At 39.9% G+C, this 21,110-nt stretch overlaps 2 protein-coding genes across 2 annotated transcripts; both read left to right on the top strand.

The window, feature by feature from the left end:
- Positions 1 to 3,103: 3,103 nt before the first annotated feature.
- Positions 3,104 to 4,579, top strand: LOC117328467 (filaggrin-2-like). The gene has a single exon (XM_033886000.1). It carries the CDS (start codon positions 3,104 to 3,106, stop codon positions 4,577 to 4,579), a length of 1,476 nt encoding a protein of 491 aa, XP_033741891.1.
- A 3,215-nt stretch (positions 4,580 to 7,794) lies between these two features.
- LOC117328469 (zinc finger protein 84-like) lies at positions 7,795 to 17,669 on the top strand. The gene is made up of 4 exons (XM_033886001.1): positions 7,795 to 7,989; positions 8,200 to 8,212; positions 13,325 to 13,618; positions 16,347 to 17,669. Exons 1-4 carry the CDS (start codon positions 7,795 to 7,797, stop codon positions 17,414 to 17,416), a joined length of 1,572 nt encoding a protein of 523 aa, XP_033741892.1. The 3' UTR covers positions 17,417 to 17,669.
- The last annotated feature ends 3,441 nt before the right edge of the window (positions 17,670 to 21,110 follow it).

A 21,110-nucleotide genomic window follows, 5' to 3' on the forward strand; every position in this document is an offset into this window, starting at 1 on the left:
GTCTTTTCATTGTACGGATGGGGAAGTAATGGTAATTAAAATGGCGGATATCGATTACGTCGTAGAAGTACAAGTGATCTTTGTGTGATAATATCTACCTCCGGGGAACATTAGGTGCCTGGGCGGGCGAACGGAAGGGTAGTTACCAGCTGGAAGGGTCCATCCTCTCTCCTGTGTGTTAGGTCCATCATATCTCCTGTGTGTTAGGTCCATCATCTCCCTGTGTGTGTTAGGTCCATCATATCTCCTGTGTGTTAGGTCCATCATATCTCCTGTGTGTGTTAGGTCCATCATCTGTCCTGTGTGTGTTAGGTCCATCATCTGTCCTGTGTGTTAGGTCCATCATATCTCCTGTGTGTTAGTTCCATCATCTCTCCTGTGTGTTAGATCCATCATCTCCCTGTGTGTGTTAGGTCCATCATCTGTCCTGTGTGTTAGGTCCATCATCTGTCCTGCGTGTGTTAGGTCCATCATCTGTCCTGTGTGTTAGGTCCATCATATCTCCTTTGTGTGTTAGGTCCATCATCTCTCCTGTGTGTGTTAGGTCCATCATCTCCCTGTGTGTTAGGTCCATCATCTGTCCTGTGTGTTAGGTCCATCATATCTCCTGTGTGTGTTAGGTCCATCATCTCTCCAGTGTGTTAGGTCCATCATCTCTCCTGTGTGTGTTAGGTCCATAATATCTCCTATGTGTTAGGTCCATCATCTGTCCTGTGTGTTAGGTCCATCATCTGTCCTGTGTGTTAGGTCCATCATCTGTCCTGTGTGTGTTAGGTCCATCATCTGTCCTGTGTGTGTTAGGTCCATCATCTGTCCTGTGTGTTAGGTCCATAATCTCTCCTGTGTGTTAGGTCCATCATCTCTCCTGTGTGTGTTAGGTCCATCATATCTCCTGTGTGTTAGGTCCATCATCTCTCCTGTGTGTGTTAGGTCCATCATCTCTCCTGTGTGTTAGGTCCATCATCTCTCCTGTGTGTGTTAGGTCCATCATCTCTCCTGTGTGTTAGGTCCATCATCTCTCCTGTGTGTGTTAGGTCCATCATCTCTCCTGTGTGTTAGGTCCATCATCTCTCCTGTGTGTTAGGTCCATCATCTCTCCTGTGTGTTAGGTCTATCATCTCTCCTGTGTGTTAGGTCCATCATATCTCCTGTGTGTGTTAGGTCCATCATCTCCCTGTGTGTGGTAGGTCCATCATCTGTCCTGTGTGTTAGGTCCATCATATCTCCTGTGTGTTAGGTCCATCATCTGTCCTGTGTGTGTTAGGTCCATCATCTGTCCTGTGTGTTAGGTCCATCATCTGTCCTGTGTGTTAGGTCCATCATCTGTCCTGTGTGTGTTAGGTCCATCATCTCTCCTGTGTGTTAGGTCCATCATCTGTCCTGTGTGTGTTAGGTCCATCATCTGTCCTGTGTGTTAGGTCCATCATCTCTCCTGTGTGTGTTAGGTCCATCATCTGTCCTGTGTGTTAGGTCCATCATCTGTCCTGTGTGTTAGGTCCATCATCTGTCCTGTGTGTTAGGTCCATCATCTGTCCTGTGTGTTAGGTCCATCATATCTCCTGTGTGTTAGGTCCATCATCTCCTGTGTGTTAGGTCCATCATCTCTCCTGTGTGTTAGGTCCATCATCTCTCCTGTGTGTGTTAGGTCCATCATATCTCCTGTGTGTTAGGTCCATCATCTGTCCTGTGTGTTAGGTCCATCATCTGTCCTGTGTGTTAGGTCCATCATCTGTCCTGTGTGTGTTAGGTCCATCATCTGTCCTGTGTGTTAGGTCCATCACCTCTCCTGTGTGTTAGGTCCATCATCTGTCCCGTGTGTTAGGTCCATCATCTCTCCTGTGTGTTAGGTCCATCATATCTCCTGTGTGTGTTAGGTCCATCATCTGTCCTGTGTGTTAGGTCCATCATCTCTCCTGTGTGTGTTAGGTCCATCATCTGTCCTGTGTGTTAGGTCCATCATATCTCCTGTGTGTTAGGTCCATCATCTCTCCTGTGTGTTAGGTCCATCATCTGTCCTGTGTGTTAGGTCCATCATATCTCCTGTGTGTGTTAGGTCCATCATCTCTCCTGTGTGTGTTAGGTCCACCATCTGCCCTGTGTGTGTTAGGTCCATCATCTGTCCTGTGTGTTAGGTCCATCACCTCTCCTGTGTGTTAGGTCCATTATCTGTCCTGTGTGTTAGGTCCATCATCTCACCTGTATGTTAGGTCCATCATCTCCCTGTGTGTGTTAGGTCCATCATCTCTCCTGTGTGTTAGGTCCATCATCTCTCCTGTGTGTTAGATCCATCATCTCCCTGTGTGTGTTAGGTCCATCATCTCTCCTGTGTGTTAGGTCCATCATCTCTCCTGTGTGTGTTAGGTCCATCATCTGTCCTGTGTGTATTAGGTCCATCATCTGTCCTGTGTGTTAGGTCCATAATATCTCCTGTGTGTTAGGTCCATAATATCTCCTGTATGTTAGGTCCATCACCTCTCCTGTCTGTGTGTTAGGTCCATAATCTCTCCTATGTGTTAGGTCCATCATCTCTCCAGTGTGTTAGGTCCATCATCTCTCCTGTGTGTGTTAGGTCCATCATCTCTCCTGTGTGTTAGGTCCATCATCTCTCCTGTGTGTTAGGTCTATCATCTCGCCTGTGTGTGTTAGGTCCATCATATCTCCTGTGTGTTAGGTCCATCATCTCTCCTGTGTGTGTTAGGTCCATCATCTCTCCTGTGTTACGTTCACCGTTCACCTACTGGTACAATAAGTCATGTTCCGGTAAATCATCACCTATCGTTCTCGTTCTAATATTTCATCGCCTTGTCGATCTGCCACTTTGTTTTACCTCCCATGGTACAATTTTGTCCAGCTGGGGTATATCGTCGCATTTAGGTCCAGTTCCGGTACATCATCAGCTGTATATCCAGTTCCGGTACCTCATCAGCTGTATATCCAGTTCCGGTACCTCATCAGCTGTATATCCAGTTCCGGTACACAACAACCCTAATCCGGCTTAATGTCGGATCAAACGTCACAGCACCGATACATCATGTAACTTTCCGGAACTAAATTGTCTACATAATCTGATAATGTTATCCCAATAAATTATGTGAAATGGACAATGGAACCATGGGACACTGGAACACAGGGTACACTGGAACACGGGGGACACTGGAACACGGGGGACACTGGAACACAGGGGACACTGGAACACGGGGGACACTGGAACACAGGGGACACTGGAACACGGGGGACACTGGAACACAGGGGACACTGGAACACGGGGGACACTGGAACACGGGGGACACTGGAACATAGGGGACACTGGAACACGGGGACACTGGAACATAGGGGACACTGGAACACAGGGGACACTGGAACACAGGGGCCACTGGAACACATGGGACACTGGAACACAGGGGCCACTGGAACACGGGGGACACTGGAACACGGGGGACACTGGAACACGGGGGACACTGGAACACGGGGGACACTGGAACACGGGGGACACTGGAACACGGGGGACACTGGAACACAGGGGACAACGAACACAGGGGACACTGGAACACAGGGGACAACGAACACAGGGGACACTGGAACACAGGGGACACTGGAACACAGGGGACACTGGAACACGGGGGACACTGGAACACAGGGGACAACGAACACAGGGGACACTGGAACACAGGGGACAACGAACACAGGGGACACTGGAACACAGGGGACACTGGAACACAGGGGACACTGGAACACAGGGGACACTGGAACACGGGGGACACTGGAACACAGGGTACACTGGAACACAGGGTACACTGGAACACATGGTACACTGAAAAACAGGGGACAACGAACACAGGGGACACTGGAACATAGGGGACACTGGAACACAGGGGACAACGAACACAGGGGACACTGGAACACAGGGGACAACGAACACAGGGGACACTGGAACACGGGGGACACTGGAACACAGGGGACACTGGAACACAGGGTACACTGGAACACAGGGTACACTGGAACACGGGGGACACTGGAACATAGGGGACACTGGAACACTGGGGACACTGGAACACAGGGGACACTGGAACACAGGGGACACTGGAACACAGGGGACACTGGAACACAGGTGAAACTGGAACACAGGGTACACTGGAACACGGGGGACACTGGAACACAGGGGACACTGGAACACAGGGGACAACGAACACAGGGGACACTGGAACACAGGGGACAACGAACACAGGGGACACTGGAACACAGGGGACACTGGAACACAGGGGACACTGGAACACAGGGGACACTGGAACACGGGGGACACTGGAACACAGGGTACACTGGAACACAGGGTACACTGGAACACATGGTACACTGGAACACAGGGGACAACGAACACAGGGGACACTGGAACATAGGGGACACTGGAACACAGGGGACAACGAACACAGGGGACACTGGAACACAGGGTACAACGAACACAGGGGACACTGGAACACAGGGGACACTGGAACACGGGGGACACTGGAACACAGGGGACACTGGAACACAGGGTACACTGGAACACAGGGTACACTGGAACACAGGGGACACTGGAACATAGGGGACACTGGAACACTGGCGACACTGGAACACAGGGGACACTGGAACACAGGGGACACTGGAACACAGGGGACACTGGAACACAGGTGAAACTGGAACACAGGGTACACTGGAACACGGGGGACACTGGAACACAGGGGACACTGGAACACAGGTGAAACTGGAACACAGGGGACACTGGAACACAGGGGACACTGAAACACGGGGGACACTGGAACACAGGGGACACTGGAACATAGGGGCAATGGAACACAGGGGACACTGGAACATAGGGGACACTGGAACACGGGGGACACTGGAACACAGGGGACACTGGAACACAGGGGACACTGGAACACTCGGGCCACTGGAACACAGGGGCAATGGAACACAGGGGACACTGGAACACAGGGGACAATGGAACACAGGTGAAACTGGAACACAGGGGACACTGGAACACGGGGGACACTGGAACATAGGGGATACTGGAACACAGGGGACACTGGAACACAGGGGACACTGGAACACAGGGGACACTGGAACACAGGGGACACTGGAACACAGGGGAACTGAAATTCAAGGGAACTGACATCACGTTCTTAGTGCCGTATGCCAACGGCAATCCTCAACGTACCCGGAGTCACAGGTACATCCCATTCCACACTTAAGTTCATCGTACTCAGAAACTCATCTAGACGCACGCTATATTTAATCAAATAATCATTTTTTCCAGTTTATACTGCATACCCGGAAATGATTTCAAATCTGATAGGTAAACACCAGAATACCCACCCGCCCTCAATGGACGAGTACTAAGTCCGGGCAGCAGTTGTTCTGCTATTTACACATATAATTTCAATATTTGTCACATTAAGATTGCCACGTAATGATAATCGGAATTATTGTCTTAGGCAGAGCACAGCTGTAGTAGGAGACGTCCCCGAGGCGGTAGTGTCATCTTTAAATCAGGCTATAAATACTTTTAATAAACTTTATTTTTGTTTAGTGGAACGTAACCTTTCCATGCATTCGCTTAATAGACGCTAAAATGTAGCGAGACATGCGCAGTCGTGTACGGTGTTTTTTTACATAGTGTGCCGCCATACAAAAAGTCCATGATATTGGATTTTTGCAGTGTGTATGAATGATGAAAATCCTTAAATAATATTACAATAGTATTATGTGGTTTTAAATTTGATAAAAATAACGAAAACAAATTTTGGAAGACCCCAAAGTATATACCAAAGAACTGCATGGTACAAATCAATTTCTTTATGCATTAGAAACAGTTTTTTTTTTTTTTTTTTTTTTTTTAGAATTGGTTCTTCCATTTTGTCCTTTTCAGTAACTGCGACAGGTCATTGTGTTTTTGACAATAATTATATTTGAACTAAGAAACCGCAGCAGTTACGAAATCAAAAGGTGGTTCCCTGTAAGTTATCTCCCCTTCGCAATGACTTCCATCCTTTTTCTTGGCCTGCTAGCCATCAAAATATTGTTTTTTTATGACGAGACGAAAAGCAGACATATTCATTTCATGTTATAGTGACCATGATATTTAACAACTGTGAACTATCTTTTTACATATAATTATGACGGGACTCCGAAACACCAAAAACGATATATTAAATTGCTCATTTTTTAAGTTTTTCAATACTACAATGGAACATACTACCTGTAGACATTCGTGAAAATCCGTCTGTCAACGAAATACAAGTTCTTGGAAAAAGATAAAGATGTAGTCCGAAAATATGTTAATATTAGAAAGAGACACCTCCAAATTTTACATACAAGTTAAAGACTTAAATGTAGTAATCTAAAGCAGCATTTATACCTCAGAAATGTGGATCGGTTGTATGTATAATTTCCATTTCATACTTTCTTTTAGTAATTACATAACAATCAGACAGAATACCACACTACAATTAGATATAGATATTACTGAAACCACTCATCTCTGGGGAAAGGATGGTTACTCTAAACACGAAAATGAAGAAATCTTCTTAGCTGTCCAAAATTATATCAAACTAAGCAAACGTTTTAGCTAATGATTTTATTGTATTTTTTGTCTCAAGTAAGAAAATATTTCCATTATCATATCACATTAGTATATTGTTCTACCTGTTTATGTGCGCATCACTAAGTACTAGTATGTAACATATACCTGACGATATGTTATCATTATCCCAGGCGTCATGAATAAGATAGATTATAATTTATTCTATTCACCACATGTATATGTTAAATGTTAACTTATTATTATTCATCCTATACCGAAAGGAATTGATATCAGCTTCAACCTGGTTTTCCGGTCCCAAATTATAAAAAATGTATGTATATTTGAATGAATTTTGAATAAAAATGTTGTTAAATTATAAATTGATGGATATCGTTCAACATACGGGACACCAAATCGATGAAACTCAAAATGATATGTATAACAGACTAAGGGACGACTGTTCCAGTGGACGAATACAGCTTCATAAGAGGTAGGCGTGTCTCTCTATCTGTTAAAAGAATTGACATGTGTGTTTGACCAAGGCATTTCCTTTAAAATAGTATTTCTTCTCACATTTTATATAGGTTTATAGAGCCAGACATTTACAACATTATTCAGGCGTATGACAACCACACTTCGTGATTCTAAACAAAGTGTCGAAATTAATTTGTAACATCTATCGGTAGCGAAGTCTCAAGCCTTAAGGTTTTATTTAATCAAGGCAAGGATCTTAGATCATTAATTAAAAAATATTAATAAAAAAGTAACAGCAAAATAAATTTCTAATGATTGAAAACCATTTCTTTTCTATCATGATTGATGATTTTTAGAAATATCAAATCAACGTAGCGGGCGAGATTTGACGTTAAGCTATGGAAGGTGTGATACGATCTAGCTTAGTTGTGACACATTGGACAATGCGCCACTTCTCCACAAATTATTACAAAACTATATGAATTGCATTTAACAGCAGGATGAACGACGATATCCCGATACTAATCATCGGCGCATGCGTCGGCTCAGCAGTGTATCGAAGACCAAATACCGCGAAATGGAGAAAGTTTATATCGCCATGGAAACGCATCTATTGTCAAGACGGCGCACGGGCGGTTAAACAGCTGTTTCACATCGAAGTGTTCACAGACCAGCACGGATAAAAGCTCGCTCAACTGTCATAGTATTTCATTTTCACATTAAAAATTACACCGCTACACATCCGTCAAGTTGGGTACCCGGACATGACTGAGTTAAATGATGGGAGACCTTCCGGGGGTGGGGAAATAAGACGGAACACCCCCGGGGACGGCAACACGGGCGTGGCTGCATCAAGCGATGTCCCCGCCCAAGTAACCGCCGGGCCATACCCTGGGGACTTTAACCTCAATTTCATGAGAAATATAGACGATGATTTCAAGGTGGAGTTTTTATTGGAGGTACGTATTTCATTTTCAACTTCACTTAATCATTTTCAAATTGAAGTCGATTATTTGTATTCAATAATATTTGCTCTTAAAAACTTACCAAAATTAAAAGAAAAATGTTGCTAACACCTGTCCAGGAAAAAATCAAAACAACACAAGAAGACTTTATTTTAGGAATAATATGTATGAAAATATACATTAATGTTTAATGTATTTATTTAGTCCAGTAAGATAGGTTAGTGCTCAATCACCCGAGATTGGTTTTAACGATAAATCACCAAGATTCCAGGATGATCCAATACTGTCAGACTCCTAAGTCGTGGGTCTGTTACTTCGTGCCTCCTGACATAACTCTCTTTAAGGTAAAGGCCGCAACACATTCCATTTTCCAAAAAGATAATATTAATCAAAATACTGGTAAACTCAAGCAACACAGAACAATAGGTCAGTTATGTCAAGTCTTACATCAAATACGTACAATCCTTCGTCAGCAATGTAAAAACCATCCATTTAGATATGAACATCCACAAGTTCTACGCCCATTCTGAAAATGTTTTCTTCTGCCTCAGATATGTGTGTATTTAACTGATGGAACTAACGACATGTTTTCCCATTTTTGTATATTTCGATATCGATATTAAACCATTCCATGTTTTAACTAATCCGACATACTTTTGGATGTTCTCATGTTGACGTACACTATTGACTGGTGCCGGGTACTAGCTATTTGATAACGTTTTGAACATTTATTAATAGTATAGTGGTATTGGTTTCAAATGTAATTCAACGCTTGAGTCTAAAAATGATAACTAACGAATAGTTGAGTACAGTGTATATTCATAGAAATAGAGCTGTTTGGAAAAGTGGGATTTAATGAAAATAAAATATATATCGCAAGAAAAAAAGAGCATGGGAACAGTGTCAGAGATCATCAGAAATGTTAACATGGTGTAGCGTCAGAACAGATAAAAAAACCTTTTTATTTTGTTTTGTTAAATGGCAGAAAGTGATTGTACATTTGTATATTATTGTCATTTACTCTGATCACTGGATCGTAAATTAGCATGAATGTACTGTCATATATTGTGGAGTAAATTCATCAATAGATTAGAGAAAACATTAATGACAAAGCACTGTTATTGTATAGGGTCAAGTAGGTTAAAGACCGGTGTTGATAACTTGAAATCTATAGTCGGGGTCTAAGGGAGACAACTCTGTCGTACAGTAACAATGACGGGGTCTTAGGGGAGACAATCCTGTCGTACAGTAACAGTGGTGTTAATTACGGGGTCTAAGGGGAGACAACCCTATCGTACAGTAACAGTGGTGTTAATTACGGGGGTTAAGGGAGACAATCCTGTCGTACAGTAACAGTGGTGTTAATTACGGGGTCTAAGGGGAGACAACCCCGTCCTGCAGTAAAAGTGGAGTAAATTACGGGGGTTTAAGGGAGACAATCCTGTCGTACAGTAACAGTGGTGTTAATTACGGGGTCTAAGGGGAGACAACCCTGTCGTGCAGTAAAAGTGGAGTTAATTACGGGGGTCTAAGGGGAGACAACCCTGTCGTGCAGTAAAAGTGGAGTTAATTACGGGGGTTTAAGGGAGAGGCAACACTGTCGTACAGTAACAGTTGTGTTAATTACGGAGTCTAAGGGGAGACAACTCTGTCGTGCAGTAAAAGTGGTGTTAATTACGGGGGTTTAAGGGAGACAACCCTGTCACAGGAAGCAGTGGTGTTAATTACGGGGGTTTAAGGGAGACAACCCTGTCGTACAGTAACAGTGGTGTTAATTATGGGGTCTAAGGGGAGACAACCCTGTCGTACAGTAACAGTGGTGTTAATTACGGGGTCTTAGGGGAGACAACCCTGTCGTACAGTAACAGTGGTGTTAATTACGGGGGTTTAAGGGAGACAACCCTGTCACAGGAAGCAGTGGTGTTAATTACGGGGTCTAAGGGGAGACAACCCTGTCGTACAGTAACAGTGGTGTTTATTACGGGGTCTAAGGGGAGACAACCCTGTCATGCAGTAAAAGTGGAGTTAATTACGGGGGTTTAAGGGAGACAACCCTGTCACAGGAAGCAGTGGTGTTAATTACGGGGTCTAAGGGGAGACAACCCTGTCGTACATTAACAGTGGTGTTTATTACGGGGTCTAAGGGGAGACAACCCTGTCATGCAGTAAAAGTGGAGTTAATTACGGGGGTTTAAGGGAGACAACCCTGTCGTACAGTGACAGTGGTGTTAATAGATTAGTTTAAACATATTTTATTTTTAAAATTCAAAAGGAATTGGACACAAGTTGTACACAAGTCCTTTTCCATCAAGATGTAGACAATGGTATTTAAAAATGGCAGCATATATGATATAATATTATAAAGATATGTATATGTTGATATATAAAAAGCAACATTAATATATACATGTAAGGTGACAATACGCAATTTCATATACCATACTAGTACCCACATTTTACATCAAGATTATTGAAATCTATTAAGATATTGGTGTTAGTTACGGGAGTTTAATGGAGAGAAAACCCTGTCGTACAGTAAGTGTCTGTTAATTTGGAGAGAAAACCCTGTCGTACAGTAAGTGTCTGTTAATTTGGAGAGAAAACCCTGTCGTACAGTAAGTGTCTGTTAATTTGGAGAGAAAACCCTGTCGTACAGTAAGTGTCTGTTAATTTGGAGAGAAAACCCTGTCGTACAGTAAGTGTCTGTTAATTTGGAGAGAAAACCCTGTCGTACAGTAAGTGTCTGTTAATTTGGAGAGACAACCCTGTCGTGCAGTAAGTGTTAATTACGGTGTCCAATTTGGAGAGATAACCCTGTCTAACAGTAAAATGGAGTTAATTACGGGGTTTTGAGGAAGAGACAACCCTGTCGTGCAGTAAAGGGGTGTTAATTACGGGGTCAAAGGGAGACAACCCGATCGTACAGTAACAGTAGTATTAATTACGGGGTCTAAGGGGAGACAACCTGATCGTACAGTAACAGTGGTGTTAATTACGGGGTCTAAGGGGAGACAACCCGATCGTACAGTAACAGTGGTGTTAATTACGGGGTCTAAGGGGAGACAACCCGATCGTACAGTAACAGTGGTGTTAATTACGGGGTCTAAGGGGAGACAACCCGATCTTACAGTAACAGTGGTGTTAATTACGGGGTCTAAGGGGAGACAACCCGATCGTACAGTAACAGTGGTGTTAAATACGTAAACATAACATTTTAACAGCATTGTTGTTTAGTTACGGTTCTAGTTTAAGCTAACCTTGCGATATAGCCATTTAAAGTGTATATATTGTATTATTGAGGAGGGGTATGGTCGCCACGGTCGTTACTACAGTGGCCTATCAGACACGGTCGCCTTGTCATTTTCAGTGTCATCAATCCGCACTTTATTTGAAGGAATAAAACAGTAAGCTTGTAATTACCGGGATCTCCGCCTCTCATAGCCGACGTTAACATGGTAGTTTACTTGTTATAAAAACACTCGACTACAAATTACCCTTGCCTGATTAGAAAATGACATTTCTGACAAAATCGAAAGCTGGAGCTGTCAATAGCATGACCTAAAAGTGGACAGTCAAGAGCTCTCCAACGGTGAAATGTACATCCGCGGTCGTGTGCTGGACGGCGATTGGTTGGGATCAAGTGGTCTCCGCCTTCCGCTGGCGCGTGCCGGTACAGAACATTGCCCGGATACCACATGTCACGCGCATGGAACAATATTTTGTTTTAATTCTAACATCTACACACCGGGCCCCGATAACAATATAACGCGCGTTCACTGCTACACGTACAACTCCATAAAGAGTACCTGTCAGGTCGTATTCTCTCGTTGATGTCTAATGTGAAATTTATTGTGTCGATAATAATACAACATTGTTATATCACTCTTTGATCTCCAGTTTCTCTAAACAGTCCAAAATGTAAATGATTTAATTTGTATCAGTTTAAGTGCGACAATAATTGTTACAGTTTACCTGCCTGTAAACGGTGTGATTTATCTTGTAGAACGCTTTGTACTTAAATATCAATATATTATTTGTACTATGTTATTATTTTGTTCTGATAAGATATGTTGTAAATTTAGTTTTTAGTTGAACATAAGATATAACTACATTTGTATAATGGATTGTTTTCAGATGAGCAAATTTTATAAACAAAAATATTGAAGTACAAAATGTATATCAAAGATTTTGATTTATAATCTAAAACAAGTTAATAATATCAAAACGAGTGGAAATAACTTCTTATTTATGTACTATGGCAACAGCATACTTCAACTATAATTTTCGACACACTGGCTAATCAAAATCGTAAAAGATAAACGAACTCCATCATACAAGTTCGATACATTACAAATGTTTATTACAGGTAATTATATTACAAATAGTTATAACATGTAATTACATTACACATGTTTATTACAGGTACAACATGTATAATGAAGCTATCCTTCCGCCCTACGGTTATAGTAAAACATATTGTATCATACTTGTACGGGACAGTATATATACTGTAAGCGTGCTTAATTAAACCAAAATTAAATTAGTGGAATGATTAATTAGCACAACAACAATGACTGCCATGGAAACCAATATAGATGGAGTACAATAAACGTACCAACAATGACTGCCATGGAAACCAATATAGGTGGACTACGATTAACACAATCATAATTCAGTGGCATGATTCCAACGCGAAAAAACGCTACAATAAGATTAGCGCTAGAATATGTACGTATACAGTAGACACTGGTTTTAGGGAAAGGGTACTTTGTTACATTGTATTAGTACGTACATATCAGTGCAGGAAGCTGGTGACACCAGTGACTTCTGTAGTGGCACATGGCAGGTAACGTCTTCTTTGAACAAATGTCAACCCTCCATCGGTTACATTGTCGAGAGGTCGTTTGATACAGAAGGTTTTTGGTTACTTCAGATCCGTCCGGGATCAAGGGGACAAGCCTCGCGTGCGTGTGGTGCTAAGCTCAAACCCAAACACTCAAGGCCACCGGCCACGTAGAGGTGGCTACACTACGTCTCGTGTTACGGCCGCTGGTCCGCCCGGTAGGACTGGTCAAACAGTGCCGCTTGGACTCAAGTCTCCGGTCAATGGTCGTACAATAGTTGGATCTAAAAGACAATTCTAAAATCTCTGGAATACAAACGATCTCAAGTGATGTCAAATACAGAGAATGTCGCCCAGTTACCGATAGGCCTTTGATTCATTTGTTATTTGATAGATCAACTTTCATAAGGAAGAATTTTACAAATATTGACCATAGGAAACTATTTCAATTTAATGTGATCTTAAAGTGTTTATACAATTAATCAGCATGTGTAACATTTTATCGACAGGTGAGGTACAAAAATGGCACGATCTGTCTAGAGATCGAATCCTCCAATCACATTCTCCAAAAGATCGAACCCTCCAATCAGTGGCTCATTTACGTACAGCCGGCACGAGACCGACACGAGCAGAATTGTGAATTTTACCGTCATGAAAATGGAGAGATTCTACTGAGAACTTTAAAGAAGGTAGGAAGCGGCGAGCAGCTTCTAGCCTGGTACAGTGAGCAGTTATCAAGAGACTTCAGTATCCCGTTCCTCGGACTTCACAATATACTTGGTAAGTCTAGTTCTATATAATTATACGCGGTATTTAGGTGTCGAGGTCATTTTTCAGAATTTCATTATTATATCATTATTACTTTTTAGAGTATTGTCCTTATCAATTGTTTTCAGACCAATGCCTTAAGATATTTCTTATGCATACAAAGGTTTAAAAATATCTTTCTTATTATCTTTATTAAAGTCATTAGATGCAAGTTCCTAATATGTTGACAATCTGTTCTTTAAAAACATAACATCAGTGACTTATGTGTCCTCGGAACCTTTTACAATAAAGTTCATTTTACAACAAACGGGTAAATGGTTGTAAAACAAGAGAAGGGAAGCGCCGAGATCATTTAAGTAAATGCATTACACTTGATAGATTTAAATTAAAGTAAGTAAATAAGTCACATTTAATTATGTAAGTTAAATTTCCATTACATTTAACGAGGCGAGGTTACATTTAACGATGTAAAATTAGTTTTAAAGTACTCTTACTTACCAAATTACTCCTCCTCCTTGTTTTTCTTCAAATAACATAAAACTATGTATGTCATATATCGACAATTACAAATAAGAACTGTATATACTCCTGAATTAATACCAATCAAATCAAATTTAAGCTGAATATATATGTACTATATTTAAAGAAATGAAAAAGAATAATAACAACTAAGGATATTTTTACATCATAATATCAATTATATTATATTTATTAATCTCAAAAAGAAAGAAAAACAACTTTTAAATGTAATTCAGATATATTTGTATTTAACATATTTTTTTATATACTTTATTTATACATTTCGGATATCAAAAAGTGGATAACAGGATTTTATTAATTTGAGAGGTACATTTAAACGATACTACCTAATACTGACACGATCTCACGTGATGTTAGATACTATTTAGACAGGGTTACTAGGGAACTAATACTGACATGATATCTCGTGGTATTAGATACTATTTAGACAGGGTTACTAGGGAACTAATACTGACATGATATCTCGTGGTATTAGATACTATTTAGACAGGGTTACTAGAGAACTAATACTGACATGATATCTCGTGGTGTTAGATACTATTTAGACAGGGTAACTAGAGAACTAATACTGACATGATATCTCGTGGTGTTAGAACTAATACTGATATGATATTTCGTGATGTTAGAACTAATACTGACATGATATCTCGTGGTGTTAGAACTAATACTGACATGATATCTCGTGATGTTAGAACTAATACTGACATGATATCTCGTGGTATTAGATACTATTTAGACAGGGTTACTAGAGAACTAATACTGACATGATATCTCGTGATGTTAGATACTATTTAGACAGGGTTACTAGAGAACTAATACTGACATGATATCTCGTGATGTTAGATACTATTTAGACAGGGTTACTAGAGAACTAATACTGACATGATATCTCGTGATGTTAGAACTAATACTGACATGATATCTCGTGGTGTTAGATACTATTTAGACAGGGTAACTAGAGAACTAATACTGACATGATATCTCGTGATGTTAGAACTAATACTGACATGATATCTCGTGATGTTAGAACTAATACTGACATGATATCTCGTGATGTTAGAACTAATACTGACATGATATCTCGTGATGTTAGAACTAATACTGACATGATATCTCGTGGTGTTAGAACTAATACTGACATGATATCTCGTGATGTTAGAACTAATACTGACATGATATCTCGTGATGTTAGAACTAATACTGATATTATATCTCGTGGTGTTAGAACTAATACTGACATGATATCTCGTGGTGTTAGATACTATTTAGACAGGGTAACTAGAGAACTAATACTGACATGATATCTCGTGATGTTAGAACTAATACTGACATGATATCTCGTGATGTTAGAACTAATACTGACATGATATCTCGGGTGTTAGATACTATTAGACAGGTTATAGAACTAATACTGGACATTGATATATCTCGTGGTGTTAGAACTAATACTGACATGATATCTCGTGGTGTTAGAACTAATACTGACATGATATCTCGTGGTGTTAGAACTAATACTGACATGATATCTCGTGGTGTTAGAACTAATACTGATATGATATCTCGTGGTGTTAGAACTAATACTGACATATCTGATAAATCTACGTGTGTTAGATACTATTTAGACAGGGTTACTAGAGAACTATACTGAATGATATTCATCTTAGAACTAATACTGACATGATATCTCGTGGTGTTAGATACTATTTAGACAGGGTTACTAGAGAACTAATACTGACATGATATCTCGTGGTGTTAGATACTATTCAGACAGGGTAACTAGGGAACTAATACTGACATGATATCTCGTGGTGTTAGATACTATTCAGACAGGGTTACTAGAGAACTAATACTGACATGATATCTCGTGATGTTAGAACTAATACTGACATGATATCTCGTGGTGTTAGATAATATTTAGACAGGGTTACTAGGGAACTAATACTGACATGATATCTTGTGGTGTTAGAACTAATACTGACATGATATCTCGTGATGTTAGATACTATTCAGACAGGGTAACTAGAGAACTAATACTGACATGATATCTCGTGGTGTTAAAAACTATTCAGACAGAGTAACTTGGGGGGAAATGCTGACATGTTCACTAGAATGAAGTTAATTTTACATTAAGCCTCCAAAATATTTATGATTTCTTTAATAACTCGACGATTTATTTAATGTAATCAATTGTGTCATTCAGGAAACCAGCAGTACGTGTGTGACAGGTGTGGACAAACATACACTCATCCCAATCCCCTAAAACTACACCTTCGGACCTGCCGTAACAAGGGGGTGACCTCACCCAATAAAACGTCCAGCATGCCGGACAGGGATATTCTGTTCAGACCCTATCTTCAGTGCAACTGTCCCAGCAAGTCGCCTGTCCCAGGGCCCAGCCACACACCCCGTCATGCTCCTCATAACGTTACCAGGCCAATCCAGTACATGACGTCACCTAACAGAGCGAGTGTATTTGGTCAGCAAGACTTAAGGCGTGTGATATCTCCTGAAGATATTCATCCGGTCAATTTGTCCCTGAAGGATTCCCATGGAAAATCTAGGATAACAGCATACCACGAAAACCAGTTTCTCCATCCATTACATATTTTTAACCACGTTCAGCCTCAAGTGTTCCCCCTTTCAGTAGGCAATATGACGTCACCACCATACAGGTGTTATGACGTATGGGCCCCATACGCCGCCGTATTGTCTCATCACCGGAACCAGAATGCCACGCTCTGGACAGGGAGACAAACTTGTGTACGTACAGAACAGCTAAACAACAGACAAAGTAAATTCCGTGGCAACCAAACACCTGTTAAACTTCCGGTTCCGGTTCCGGTTTCAATACCTTCCGAGTCAGATGGAGAGCCACTAGACTTACTTCCAAAGTCATTTTTTGCAAATAAGTCAAAGAAAGGACACTATTGTATATACTGCGGGAAGCTTTATTCGAGAAAATATGGTCTTAAAATTCATCTGAGGACTCATACAGGCTACAAACCATTGAAATGTAAAGTTTGTTTGCGACCATTTGGTGACCCCAGTAATTTAAATAAACATATCCGTCTTCATGCTCAAGGCGAAACACCATATCGCTGTGACTATTGCGGAAAAGTTCTGGTCCGTAGACGAGATCTCGAGAGACATATCAAGTCCCGTCATCCGAACGCTACAGAGACCGGGTTTGTGATGCCAAGTGAATGTTCAACAGATATTAACGAACCGTTGACACAGCATGACAATGACCAAGAGATAGTGGTCGTATGAATGTGTGTGTCCTATGGAATTCTTCGGCTTTAACTTGACTTGTTTGTGATAAATCTTCTCCTTCCATTTGAAATAATGCCCTGGCATGTACGTATAAATCATTTTAATGTATATCATTATTAAGTGTATAAATGTATATCATTATTAAGTGTATAAATGTACAATTGTATAAATTTTACCTGTCACGTGTTCATGTATTTTACCAGCAATGTGCCCGGTACATTAATTGTACTGTTACACCGGTTATGAATAAATGTCATCACACATAATACTGTTGTTGTTCATCAATGGTAACTGTATCACATAACTTGACATAACCATGTACACAGGTACCCTTATACGAGAAAGCATAATTCGTCTAAAAACGGCCGTATCTGTTTATCTGTGTGAGGTGGAGGTGAAGGGATTTTCCAATTACCAGTGCCAAGTGTTGTTCTTAACCTAAATGATAATACAGGGGTATATATATATATATTGACTATATAAACGAGATTTACACTGTAGTCTCATATTGTAAATTATTATACCCTTCCCTATTTTACACTATATACAAAGTAGACAATAGAAATGCTATTTGAACCACAACTTCCAAAAATGCTACTAACCAAGTTAATAGTCAAAAGTGCTATTTACCCGGAATGAGCGCATTCATATTTTCGCGTTTTTTTTTGCTTCTTTCATTCTGATTGGACAATACATTCGCGTTTTAAACACCAAGACGAAGTACTTGTAGACACAGTAATCGTTCAAGGGAATGCCACAGGAACATTTCGGATAATGGCTTTATGTACAAGTTTCGATAATCTGGATGAAGAAATGCTAGAGAGGATTTTTTCTGAAAAATACAGTGCTAACACAAAACGAGTAATAAAACGCCAGTTAGCATGCTGAAAGACTAACTTCGGGAAAAATTATTAGAATTAGTGGAGGATATGAACACTGGTTCGAGAGAAAAAATGGAATTATTTAAATGCTGGTATAATAAAACAGTTATTGTATGGGTATTTCTGGAAATAGCACTTTTATTGTCCCCCAAGACATGAACTATTTTCCGAGGCGAAACCGAAATTTCCCTCACACCCCCACAATAAATGTATACTATAGTAACACATGGTAAACTATAGTCACATATGGAAAACTAAAGTCACACATGGTAAACTAAAGTCACACATGGTAAACTAAAATCACCTATGATAAACTATAGTCACATATGGAAAACTTGTCATACATAGAAAACTATAGTCACATATGGAAAACTAAAGTCACACATGGTAAACTAAAGTCACACATGGTAAACTAAAATCACCTATGGTAAACTATAGTCACATATGGAAAACGTGTCATACATGGTAAACTATAGTCACATATGGAAAACTAAAGTCACACATGGTAAACTAAAGTCACACATGGTAAACTATAGTCACATATGGAAAACTTGTCACACATAGAAAACTATAGTTACATATGGTTAACTAAAGTCACACATGGTAAACTAAAATCACCTATGGTAAACTAAAGTCACATATGGAAAACTTGTCACACATAGAAAACTATAGTCACATATGGTTAACTAAAGTCACACATGGTAAACTAAAATCACCTATGGTAAACTAAAGTCACATATGGAAAACCTGTCACACATAGAAAACTATAGTCACATATGGAAAATAAAGTCACACATGGTAAACTAAAGTCACATATGGAAAACTAAAATCACCCATGGAAAACTAAAATCACCTATGGTAAACTAAAGTCACATATGGAAAACTTGTCACACATAGAAAACTATAGTCACATATGGTAAACTAAAGTCACACATGGTAAACTAAAATCACCTATGTTAAACTATAGTCACATATGGAAAACGTGTCATACATGGTAAACTATAGTCACACAAGGCAAACTATAGTCACACAAGGCAAACTGTAGTCACCTATAGTAAACTATAGTCATATATGGTAAACTATAGTTACAAATTGTAATCGATGGACACATATTGTAAATTATAGTCACCTATGGTTAACTATAGTCACATTCGGTAAACTATGGTCACAAATGGTATACTGTAGTCACATGTGGTAAACTAAAGTGGTCGGGTGGCACATTGGTAACACACTTGCCTTTCACCTAGGCGGCCGGGGCTCGATTCCCCGATCGGACGGGAAAAGGTATGGGGTCACCTGCCCGACCACGTGGGTTTTCCCTGGGTACTCCGGTTTCCTCCCACAGTAAGACCCCTCGCGCGCTTCCATCCGGCCAACAAGCGTGATTAATATAAGTTAGTATAACTTGTTTCGCAATTGTTGTAAAAAATAAATAAAGTTTACATTTTAGAAACTAAAGTCACGCCTGGGATGGCATGCTTAGCTACTTACGGATATCTCGAACGTAATTTTAAAAAAAGTTTGTCTCCTCGTTTTATGAACTTTTAGGTAGCACACCACAGTAGGACAGGCTGGCCATGGGCGATTTTTATGTTAAGCAAATAACTCCTGTTTTATGTATGATATGCATAAAAAATGAAAAAAATAAATGTACACTATAATTGGTATATTCAGTATGAAGTAGTACAAACAGGCTTCACATTTGTTAAAACAAAAATTAATAAATTGGTTTCGGATTTTAAATTTCCGGATTTTCCGAAAGTGTGCTTCACAGGAAATTTAGTTTTACCTACATGTACAGCGAAAAATGGAAGCCCACGGAAAAGGTAAGATAGCAGAAAAACTTAATTTACAACATATGTCAAAACAAGATTAATTCTGTCGTTGGGATAGAGATATCTAATTTCAAATAAGTTTCAGAAAAAAAATTGTGTAGAGAATTGTGTCATTTTGGGTCAAATATCATAATATTTTGCAATTTTTGAGCATTTTTAAAGCTGTTTCCATGGTATTCACAGCTCTAAAAATCACAGAAAATATAAGTTTACTTATCCTTCAGAGCTGTATTAAAATTGCAAATGTGGTACAGTTTACAAATATATATATACTTTATTAGAGGTAATATGTAGGGTTAACTGGCAATGTTTACATATCTAAAATATATGCCATATTTTTCAGAATTGGGCATTTTTACTGTACTCTGCTACCTTAACTCTTCACAATACTGTCGTATTCAATACTATCGGCAATGTTCCCGATCACATACACATATACAGAGGATATCTAACAGTGTCTTCAGTAATACCAAATTTATTTCACGAGTGGGGCTAATATTTTTGAAAATATATTTGGTATTACTGAAGACACTGTTAGATATTCTGTTTATTACATTTTTTATCAATTAAAAACCTACCCCGTATGCTAACTAGGCCTACAGCGAAAGTTTGCATACAAAAAAGTAGTCCCCCCTGTCCAGGTGCTGACATATATGTCGGGCTTTCTGATTGGTCAATTATTTTGGTATTTTCTAATCATTAATTTGATTGGTCAAATCAGCAAAAGGGGTATTTTTCACTAGTGAAAAATATGATATTTGTGGAAAATATCACTTTTATAGAATGAATACTTTTTGATATTTCACTGGTAAAAATGTAATAAATATAGGATATCTAACAGTGTCTTCAGTAATACTAAATATATTTCACAAGTGGGGCTAATATTTTGATATTTTTCTCAAGTGCGCAGCACGAGTGAAACATATAAAATATTTGCCACACCAGTGAAATATGTTTGGTATTAAAATATGTTGT

The sequence above is a fragment of the Pecten maximus genome, chromosome 5, assembly GCF_902652985.1.
Source record: "Pecten maximus chromosome 5, xPecMax1.1, whole genome shotgun sequence".
Classification (NCBI taxonomy): domain Eukaryota; kingdom Metazoa; phylum Mollusca; class Bivalvia; order Pectinida; family Pectinidae; genus Pecten; species Pecten maximus.